The 11328-nt window shown below is 47.9% G+C and overlaps 1 protein-coding gene across 1 annotated transcript; it reads right to left on the bottom strand.

Annotated features, from left to right (window-relative positions):
• Positions 1-8552: 8552 nt before the first annotated feature.
• On the bottom strand, positions 8553-10502 carry TMSB4X (thymosin beta 4 X-linked). The gene is made up of 3 exons (XM_075538826.1): positions 10395-10502; positions 9344-9457; positions 8553-8993 (listed from the first exon to the last, which is right to left on the bottom strand). Exons 2-3 carry the CDS (start codon positions 9441-9443, stop codon positions 8959-8961), a joined length of 135 nt encoding a protein of 44 aa, XP_075394941.1. The 5' UTR covers positions 9444-9457; positions 10395-10502; the 3' UTR covers positions 8553-8958.
• Between the last annotated feature and the right edge of the window lie 826 nt (positions 10503-11328).

The following is an 11328-nucleotide window of genomic DNA, read 5'->3' as shown; positions in this document are numbered from 1 at the left end:
GGCTGGACTTGGGTGGATGTGAATGTGGCAGCGTGAGAGTTCTATCTGCTCCCTGAACTCGTGAGTGCTCTTGCCTTCCCTGGCCTGTCACCAGTCGTTTGAAATGCCAAGCACAGCATTAGATATTCCAGTCTTTTCTTTAAGCAATCCAGTTTTGACTCCTTTTATTTTCTTAATTTGGTTTGGTTTGGTTTGAACTTGCGGGGCTGGCTTCTCCCACTCTTGATGGCATATGCACTGATTTTCCAAGAGAGTTCTCACTTGCCTTGAGGACATTTCAAATGACTGTTCCCGCACAGTTGGTTTCTTCAGAGTAAACCATGTTAGTCATCTCTGTTGTCACAGTAAACAATCACTCCTATCGAGTCCATTCTAAATTATTGCGGCTGGTCTGGCAGGGTAGACCTGCCCTAGTGGGTTTCTGAAACTGTACGTCTTGATGGGAGTAAAGAGCTTCATCTTTCACCTGTGGAGTGGCTGGTGGTTTTGAACTGCTGACCTTTCGGGTAGCAGCCCAATGGTTAACCACTACACCACCATCCACCTAGTGTCCTTAAAAGAGAAAGGCAAAGGACGTTTTGAGAGACAAAAAGAAAGGGCCATGTAAAGATGGAAGCAAAGATTGGAGTGATGCAGCCACAAGCCAAGGAACCCCTGTGACCACCAGAAGCTGACCGAGTCAAGGAACGGCTCCTGCCAACACCTGGATCGGACCTCTGGCTTCCCGGACTGTAAGAGAACCAATTTCTATTGTATTAAGCCACCCGAAAATCCAAAACCAAACTCTCTGCCGTCTAATTCATTCTGACTCATTGCAACTTTGCAGCACTGGGTAAAACTGCCCCTGCGGGCTTCTGAGACAGTCACTCTTTACTGGAGTCGACAGCCTCCCAGTGTGTGATAACTTACTGTGGCAGCCGGAGGAAAGTGATGCAGGGTCAGGAACCTGCTTTGAAGGTTCAAGCCCTAGCATAAGGCATTGCCCACCTCAGAGGTAACCTCAACAAAAGGTACTTCCAAGTCGTTTCAAGTCTATTAAGCCTTTTGTCTTCCACAGTATAACAACTGGTAGCCAATGAAGAGGTAAAGGATATAGATTGTATTTGTTGCAGCCTGTCTTTTGGAAGTGTGGACGAAGAAATACGAAGAAAAGAAGGCTTACTGAGACACAGTGTGGGAATTGCACCTGACCTGATCCCACCACACCGAGGCAAATCACTGGGAGAGTGCAGCGGAACAGCAAGGGAATGGAGTGGCAAGGTCCCCAGGGAATGCTGAAAGTGGACTTTGGGGCCAGGGCGTGGTGTCCCAACAGACTGGACTGGAAAACGCTCCTAAGGGCCAGCAAACGATCCCTGAACTAACTACAAGCTTTTCTCTTGTGAACTGTTTTGTTCTGTTCTTTGTCAGTGGTTTGTTTTTGTTGTCTGGTTGTATACTGTTGCTTTGTTTTCCTCTGTCTAGTTTTCGTGCATGTTAGTGACTCCACAGGTCTGTCTGAATAGGACAGGCTGGATGAACTATCTGGAGGAAAAACAACGGGACCGACAGTTCTGGGGGGACTTGGGGTGTGGGGGTAGGGGGGGTAAGGAAGTGGTGTTAACAAACCCAGGGACAAGGGAAAAACATGGGACCCCAAATGGTAGAGAAGGGGGAGTGGCAGGCCTGGTGGGAAATGATCAAGGGTAAGGTTGCTTAGAGAAGAGGTATACTCTAGCCCAGGTGGCGATGAAGAATGGTAGTAGGGCAGGAGGAAAGTCAAGGGAGATGGAGGAAAGAGTTAGGAGTCAAAGGGCATTCATGGAGGTCTACACAAAGACATGTACATGCAAATATATATAGGAGGATGGGGAAATAGATCTATGTGTCTATATTTATAGGTCAAATATTAAGGTGGCGGAAGGACCTTGGGCCTCTACTCAAACACTCCCTCAATGCATGAATACCTTCTTTTATTAAATTGGAACTCTATGATGCTCACTTTCCTGACACAACGGCTGGAGCCAAAGTGGGTGAACAAGTAAATGTGGTGAAGAAAGCTGATGGTGCCCGGCTATCAAAAGAGATAGTGACTGGGGTCTTAAAGGCTTGAAGATAAACAAGCGGCCATCTAGCTCAGAAGCAACAAAGTCCACATGGAAGAACACACCAGCCTGTGTGATCGAGTGGTCCCAAAGGGATCAGTTACCAGGCATCAAAGAACAAAAAATCATATCATTGACTGCACACCTCCATGATAGGATCGCTGAAGACAAATGGGTGCATAAGCAAATGTGGTGAAGAAAGCTGATGGTGCCCGGCTATCAAAAGAGATAGTGTCTGGGGTCTTAAAGGCTTGAAGGTGAACAAGCGGCCATCTAGCTCAGAAGCAAATAAGCCCACTATGGAAGAAGCACACCGGCCAGTGCGATCACGAGGTGCCCAAGGGACCAGGTACAAGGCATCATGCAAAAAAAAAAAGATATAATTGTGTGTATGTACGTGTATATATGTGTATATGTATATATGTATGTATATATATGTATATATATCATATTAAATGAAGGGGGAAGTGCAGAGTGGAGACCCAAGGCCCAAGTGTCGACCAATGGAGATCCCCTCATAGAGGGGTTTAGGAGAGGAGATGGGTTAATTAGGGTGTGAGGTAGTATCGATGAAGAACACAGCTTTCCCCCAGATCCTGGATGCTTCCTCCCCCCAACTACCATGATCCGAATTCTACCTTGCAGGGCTGGATAGGACAGAGGCTGTACACTGGTGCATATGAGGGTTGGAGGTACAGGGAATCCAGGGTGGATGATACCTTCAGGACCAAGGGTGTGAGGGACGATGCTGGGAGAGTGGAGGGTGAGTGGGTTGGAAAGGGGGAAGTGATTACAAGGATCCACATGTGACCTCTTCCCTGGGGAGGGACAGCAGAGAAGGGGGTAAGGGAGACTCCGGATAGGGCAAGATATGACAAAACAACGATGTATAAATTACCAAGGGCATATGAGGGAGGGGGGAATGGGGAGGGAGGGGTAAAAAAAAAGAAGACCTGATGCAAGGGGCTTAAGTGGAGAGCAAATGCCTTGAGAATGTTTGGGGCAGAGAATGTATGGATGTGCTTTATACAATTGATGTATGTATATGTATGGATTGTGGTAAGAGTTGTATGAGTCCCTAATAAAATGTAAAAGAAGAAAAGAGAAAAAAATGATTAGGGCAAAGACTGTACAGATGTGCTTTATACAATTGATGTATGTATATGTATGAACTGTGAAAAGAATTGTATGAGCCCCAATAAATTGTTAAAATAAAAAAATCTTCCCTAAAAAAAAAAAAAGGAGGCTTACTACCTTATCACACTAGGTTAATAGAACACTTAATTTGGTCTTTTAATGACAAATATGAACAGTTTCCTCTTTGCCCCACACGATAGAACTACATTTCCAGCCACACATTGTCTGGAAACCGCCTCAAGCTTTAAACCAGTTTCATTTCAGATACCGCCCAATTGCCTAAGGATGCTTTTCCAGTGACTCAGGTAGACAGGACCCCTCCCCAATTGAGTTCCAGTTGATCACACAGCCCAATAGTTGTTGGATAAATGAACGGATACCAAGTCCAGGCCATTGTGCTTGATGTCAATGGCCGGCGAGTTGATTCCAGTTCGTAGTGACCCCATGGGACAGAGTACAATTGTCCCAGAGGCGGGTCAGGGCTGTAAGTCTTTATTGGACTGTCAGGTCTTTCTCCCGAGGGGCTGCTGATGAGTCTGAATTGCCAACCTTTCAGTTAGCAACTGAGTGCTTAAGCGTTGCATCACCAGGGCTCCTCTGTTGTTGTTAGGGGCCTTTGAGCCCCAGCAACCCTCTCTATTGTGAGTGTTAGCTCGCTCATGTTTGCCTCTTCCAGTACACTGAGACCAGGCTGGGTCTCGTGATCTTCCGGTCCTCATTGACTGTGAAAGAGGGAGGCACACAGGGCCTCAACAAGTGTTTGTTGAGTAAATAAAGAATGACTCTATCTACCCTCCAAGCCTGCCAATACGGTAGGTTAAAATAACCAGAGGACATTGGACTTGTATGCTTTTTAATCTTTTAGTCCCTTGATTTGGAAAATACTATCACCAAGTCTTTGAGAAGCCGAAGGGTATCAGTCCCGCCCAGAGGCCAGTGTGGTAATGAGAAAAGGCATAATTTCCTGTGGTTGGCCAACACTGTGACAAGAATAGCACCCACTGCTTTGAATAGGTCCCGCCCCCTATAGCTCTTGCCCCAGGCCATGGAAGCTCAAAGCTGTGGAATCCTACCAAACAGAGTGCGACTAAGCCAGCCCGCAACCAGCCACAGTGCTGCTCCACTCTCTCAAGTGCTCATCAGGCGTCTGGCAGGGCCCGGGTGGATTTCAAAATGTGAGTCACCTCTCACAGTCCAACGGCTGAGACAAGATGGGACTGGCGAAGAGTAAGGATTTAGCAGTGAGAAGAACTACTCTGTCTGGCAATTGCACATCTAAATCATCATCACATTCCAGATAAAGTTGGATTTGAAGAGGATTATCTGTCGACTGCATTCCTCCATCGTGGCCATTGCAGAACGTGTGATCAAGAGATAACAGGAGAGTGATGCAAGAACCAGGCAGTTTTCATTAAAGTTAACTCACCATCCAGCTGTTGGAGTGATGTGAACGGAATTCTTATAGGCAGATCTGGGAAAATGGCCGCGCTAAAGCAAAGGATACACCCTCCAAATATTTAAACCTTTCCAAACCTGTAGTTCATCATTAACCTTAAAATTGAAAAAGAACTGTTTCTTAGAATTTTTCACTCAGATATAGATGACAAGGGGCATCGTTTAACCAATGTAAGACCCACGAAGAGTCACTGAGTGGTGCAGTGAAGTGCTCAGCTTTGAACAAAAAGTGGGCAGCTCTGACCTACCCAGAGGTGCCGCCAAAGAAAGGCTTGACCATCTACTTCCCAAAAGCCAGCCATTGAAAACCCTGTGGTGCACACTTCTGTTCTACACACGTGGAGTCTGGCAGGGAGTTGGTGAGAGAGTCACAGGATTCACGATCATTTCCATGACCACGGATTTAAAACATATGAGAGCAGGGAATACTTCTTACTTAGCAAATCAATTAGTAGATAGTGAATGGATATGGATGACATCACCTAGTGATCCAGTGCTTTGGCTTAACAACAGTCGCAACCAAACTCACGGCCATAGAGTTGGTCTTGACTCATAGTGACCCGATAGAATAGGGTAGAACTGCCCCGGGGGGTTTCTGAGATGATGAATATTTATGAGAATAGAACGCCTCTTCTTTCTCCAGCAGAGCAGCTGGTAGTTTCAAACGACTCACCTTGAAGTTAGCAGCCCAATGCATCGCCCACTTCACCACTAGACTTCCTTTGGCTTAACAATAAGTACTTGCCTATCTGTGTTGATTCACAACAGCAAACTCAAGGACAGCGGCCCATGACAGGTTCAAAGCTCTTTACATTTAAAAAAGTATTTTTTAAATTGTGTTAACTAGCATACTATTTGAATGTTCCGAGGTTCAAAGGGAAAGAGAGGCGGGGACGAAAGCAACGTCATTGTTGTAGAGTCGATTCCGACTCATCTTGACCCTAGAGGACAGAGTGGAACTACTGCCCCGCAGGGTTATCTTTCTAGAACTAGATGGCCTCATCTTTCCCTCCTGGTTTGAACCCCCAGCCTTTCTGATTAGCAGCCGAGCACTTTAAACACTGCACCTTAGGCTAGGACTCCGTGGTAAATTAGGTCCATTAAGCAAGGGAGACCAGCCCACAAGGTTAAGGACGTTAACAACACCAACAATCTGTCTGTGCCAGCCAATGGTGGGTTCAGAGGCAACTGTGCAAACATGAGCCGTAAAATGGGCGGGCTCCACCTGTGAAAGTTTCAAACGCCAAGAGCAAGGACAGTACTAACACTCCTGTGTGATCAGTCTCCGAGGGGAAACAGACAATGTGAAAACGGGTCTTCAAAACGTATTTCCTTCTAAGCAGGAACACTTTTGTGTCCTAGAAGGATCACATAGCCCCTTCTTGTCACGTGGAAATAAAATATTATTTGACCCTAAATCAATGTGTTTCCTTCTCTCAGATTGCAATGAAATCAAAATTGAGATGGGGTGGAGGGAAGGGAATCCTGTTTCTCTGGCTAGGCCCGTGAAGGCTATCAGGATAAACCAAATATTAAGTGCTTTTTCCACTTGGAGTTTACATTCTTGCATTAAGGAAGGCTCCAGATATTTTCTTTGGGGGGCTGCACAGCTGTTTCCAGGATGCACTGTTTGTTGTGATGCACATCAAAGGGCCCTCCAACATGGGGAAACCATCCCAAATTGTTTCATTTTACATCCTCGCGCACTGAAAGGGGCAATAGGTTGGGGAGACCCCAATCATTACAAGAGATGTTAGAGGCCCCAGGCCAGATAGAGGAGCAGCTCAAACGTTTGTCAAGACTTTGTCAACATCTTTCATCTTGCCTCCATGCCCCCCCACCATGCCCCCCAATCTTTGAACTCAGCCGCCAAGGCTGGGGTGCCCTCCTGAAACAAAGAACTTTCCGATGGCATCCATTGGGAGATGAGAAATTCGGCCGTTGTGGCGGAAACCTTTGTGAGCTTGAAAATCGAACACAGCTCGGCCCCTTTCATTTTCTCTGTGTGTGTTTCATTCATCCTGATGAATTCCAAATGTGTAGAAGTTCCAGAGCAGCCCGCATGACCCTAAGGCTCCTTCTGCCTGTTTCCTTCTTGGGGCAGGGGACAGGATCCGAAGATTGGTGGCTTGGGTCCCCCTCCATGGCAACATTCGCTCTTATTTCCATTATAAACCTAACTTCTTTCTAGTTCTCGACAAGACCTGGGACTCCTAAATAGCAGGAATATGAATTCCCATACTGATTCGTAAACACCCCCAGACCTTCCAGAAAGATCTTCTCTTGGGAAGAAAAAAGAGTTCTCTTACCACACCAAATAAAAACCTTAGCCTCTTCTGACCACCCCCCCCCCTCCAGCCCTCAGATGTGCTTCGCTTATGGGTACAAAATGGGTGTGAGTTGAGCAGAAGCTTCTAGAGTCCCTCATCCCACACAGAAAGCAGCCACAATTCAATTATGGCTGCATTGTTCATGTTACCCCCGCCCCTCATCCCCCTGCATTTCAACTCTGCCCTCCCAGGGGAGAAAGGCTCTCTCTAAGCCAGGACTTGATTTCATGAATCATTTCTTTTCCTTACTATGCATGTTCATCTGCTGGAGTTGGTTGAATTTCTTACAATCATATTTCACCTTCTCTTTTGAGACAAACTCCGAGTAAAAACATGCCAGGAGGCTGGTTTCTCTTGAGGCATTTTCATGTTTACCCGTGCTCTTCCTTTTAGGCCAGAAAGGAACTGTTGGCCTGGGTGGCCCGTCTCCATCTTTGTGATGAGGTTGTCTTCTATCGATCCCAGCGGGTCACTTCTTGCAGCCCAGAGCACACATTCTCTGCTTGCAGAGCAGATAAAGGCTCATAGCTGATGCTCTACTTGATTGTGGAAACCACAGGTAAATGGTTTCCTGTGCATTTCTCAAAATAAGCGTTGAGCAAAGGAAATGAAATGAACCGGCTTCATAATGATCAACAATTTGCCCCACCCTAATCCCTGACCTTCAAAATGTGTATTTCCATGTAACTTCCCCTGCCCTCCCCCTAGGGAAGGGATGGAGTTTGCCTTGCTTCTGTGCCTTGTAAATTTCAGCTTGCTGTAATGTTGGGGGAACTATTGTTCTCTTTCTCTTAATATAACTGGTAGTTTCATTCTTTATAAAAGTCTGTACCCTTAAGGAACATAGGACTTCATTAAGGACTGTGTTAAGAAACAGTAATCCCCTTCCCCACCACAGCCCCCAATGGTCAGAAGCAAGATTTTGGCTTTGACTCACCATTGAAAATCTGTATCCCAAGTGATTGTGAAACCAAGGCCCCTGACAATGGAAACCCAAAGATGGACCAAACTCCAGCTGTCCTATTCCATACTTTCAACTCAGAGCGATTTCATTATCCACATCATGAGGATTCAGTCAGTTTTTAAATGTGAAATGCATTCCCCCGTGTTCCAAAAGCAACTAAGTATTTAATTTTCATTAGAAACCAGATCCTGGGCAATGAGAAAGCACAAAATCTAAATTCTTTTATGAAGCAATTGCTGAAAAATGCATTTTTCAACCCCACCACTCTGCTTCAGTTCCATGTGTGTTGATGGTAGGGACTGGCTAAATAACCAAGGGGAAATCTAAGGAATTATGCGGTAAATATGATCACCACCTTCATCATGACAGAAACCCCCTGTGGGTTTATCAAAACCTTATAGAACAGCCTATACTCAACCGCTAACTGGATGGAATCCAGGTAGCCTGTTCTAGTCCGTTAAGATAATTTACCCAGATTCCCCCATGTCTGTGGTATGTTGAGGCCCTCCCTGTAAGATGGGGAAGGAAGTCCCCACTCTCTGGCGCAGCTTTCAGGCAGATACCAAGAGTCACACACATCGGTAGGTTTTAAAACTTTTTATTTGCATATTAAAAAAATTGTGCATTCCAATAATTAAAATAATTTGAACAAAAAAAAATGGCACTCCGATTAAACTGCATTTTATGCCTGCAGAACACCTTGGACCAGCTTTGCTTTTATTCTAGATATTTATTCACTGTCGCCCCACCCAGCTCCTTCCTTCACCAACATGCAAGTTCTCTTCCTCCCTTGCCAGCCAGCCAGGCCCACAGGAGCGGCAGGCGCGCCGCCTTCGTTGTCAGTAGTTCTTTGATGTGAAAAGGGGCAGCAGGGTCATTTAAACTTGATCCGACCTCTTTGCATCTTACAAAGTTAAACAGCTAAAAGAAGGAAAATAAGAAGGCAATGCTTGTGGAATGTACAGTGCATATTGGCGGCGCCGCCTCATTACGATTCGCCTGCTTGCTTCTCCTGTTCGATCGCTGTAAGGGTGGGGGGGAGAGAACAAAAAAGAGAGAGGTTGATTAGCATTACCCCATTGACTACAAAAGCGTAAGACGGCATTTGTTAATGAAATATTTTTCTGAAATAATACATAAGTGTGCCTTTTTGCAGAAAAGGGCATGTTCACAGTTACTCCAGGATTAGATTCAATTACCAAAGCCTTGCGTTTGTTGACTGTAAAACCATTTTTTAATGAATCTTTCTCCACGCATATTCATTATAAAGCTGCGGCTCCGGCCCCTCCCCCGCACTCCTCCCCCAGGAATTCTTCTCCCAGCCACGCCCTCCTTCCCAGCTTCTGGGGAGGGGGTAGAAATGGAAAACTTACTTTCTTTTGAAGGCAGTGGATTTTTCTCTTGCGTTTCCGTCTTCTTCAATTTCGACTTATCGAATTTCTCGATCTCGGCCATATCGGGTTTGTCAGACATGGTTGCGGAGGAAGCTGCAGGTATGAAGTCGAAGAGTGTAAGCCACCCACTCTCATCGCTCTCAGCCCCCCCCCACGCCCCTTCCGTTTTTTATTGAGGGCTAAAGAGAGCTTCCTCTTTTTCTCAAGGTGGGGGAGACACCCAAGCATTTCAAAACGGGGGCCCCAGAAGAGAAGCCTCCTCTCGCTGCCCCAGGCCGTACATTTCGGCAGAATGACACGGACCAGATTTAAGGCCGTGTTGAAATTGAACTTCGGGCTGGCTCGAGTTGACAATAAAGGCGCTCGAAATTAGAGGAGGGGGGAACAATTTTTGTAGGGCTGCCCAGGGCGCCCCCCCACGCCTGGCTCCGCGTGGTCCCTCCCCCAAGCTGCGTTCTCAGTGGCGCTTTCTTCTTGGGCACAAAAGAGGTCCGCAGCTGCCGCCGGCGCCTTCGCCCACCGCCCAGACCAGCTTCTTCCTCCCGCGCAACAAAGCCGCCCACCGCACACAAAGGTCTCCCGCACCCCAGCCCGCGCACACATTCCTCTGCAAGGGTGCCATTGTACCCTAGTGCGCAGCAGCCCGGACGCCCTAGGAGGCGAGGCGGGATGGGTGGGCGTGAGCTAGAACAAAGGCTTTGCCTGTGCCTGCTCGCTCCCTGCCTAGGCAGCTGCGGAGATCTCCGAAAGAGTGGGGCCTTGGAGGGTGTGGAGAGGTGGGGAAATAAAGGGAATCGTCCCCTCAAGGTGGCGGGACAAAACGCCCGGGGTTTGGAAAAAATCGCCCGTCTCCCATCGCATCCAGGAGCATCTGGATGGGGATCTGTGGCGCCAAGCTCCTGAACTGCTTTGCCCGGGGAAAATCTGGGGGCTGGGTTTCAGGGTGGGATGGCTTCCGAAGGGTGCGAAGTGAACCCATGAGCGGGCAGCTAGAGGGGATGGCGGGGCTGGGGCTGGGGCTGGGGCTCACCGAGAGAGGTTCGAGAAGAGTGAAGTCCGTGTGCTCTAGGGCTGATGCCGAGTGCCGGGCGGGGCGCGCAGCGGCCCTATATGCGCGCTCCTATGTAAATGAGGTGATGTCACCCGCCAGCCCGCTTAACCCCTTCGCGCCTCCACAAAGGCGTCCGCGGCCCCCTAATGCACTGGAACCGTCGCCGGGGCGTGGGGAGGGGGAGCGTGGGGAGGGGGGGACGCGGCCGAGCGGTTGGACTCAAGATAGAATGCCCACCTTTTGACACGGCCTGGTGCCTACACTCCCTCGATCTTGACTCTGGATTTTCGCACCCGTGGCCGAGACTGACTGGTGCACGATCACTATGGGCTTGGGTGGGATCTAGGGAAACTGGGATTCCTTTACTGCGACACTGCCATTGTCTGAGGCCAACATCCCCGAACTAAGGGGGCTCCCTCGCAGCAGGGCCTCGACCACTGCCCGCGCAGAACGCGCGCTGTGACTCAGCTTTTGCCCACCCCGAGGAGGGCCAGCGCCCCACCCCGGCCTTTGTCTTCCTGGATGGCTTTCTCCTAGACTTGGGTAGGAGGTATGCATCCTGAAGTGATTAAAATAAAAGTTTCGGCAGTAGAACATGCTTTTAAAATTATTATTGCTAGAGTTTGTCGGAGACTCAAGTCAAACCACGGTAAAAATTGGTGGGCAATGTGTCTGAAGTTGGTAGCGCACAACGCCTCCCCTTGATGTCTAGGTGGAGCTGGGCTCTGCTCTTACCTAGCTGCCTGACAATGAGGAGGTTCTCTCACGTTCCGTTCCTATGCTCTAAAAGGGATTGCTGAAGAAAGCCCAGGTTGGATCCCAAAGACGTGAGGAATTAAAAACTCTAACCCCTTGACAAGCTTGGGCACTTTTTTTTTGGTTTGGTTGTGTTTTGTTTTCTCCTCACAACCCG

Source organism: Tenrec ecaudatus, chromosome X, assembly GCF_050624435.1.
Source record: "Tenrec ecaudatus isolate mTenEca1 chromosome X, mTenEca1.hap1, whole genome shotgun sequence".
NCBI lineage: Eukaryota > Metazoa > Chordata > Mammalia > Afrosoricida > Tenrecidae > Tenrec > Tenrec ecaudatus.
Note: the sequence above shows the minus strand (reverse complement) of the source record. Positions and strands in the feature narration are given on the sequence as shown.

Excerpts from the sequence above, each read along its gene's own strand:
- TMSB4X (XM_075538826.1), bottom strand. The coding sequence starts at position 9,443 with ATGTCTGACAAACCCGATATGGCCGAGATCGAGAAATTCGATAAGTCG. Across the intron at positions 8,994-9,343 it reads TCCACTGCCTTCAAAAGAAA|CGATCGAACAGGAGAAGCAA; the intron begins GTAAGTTTTCCA and ends CCACCCTTACAG.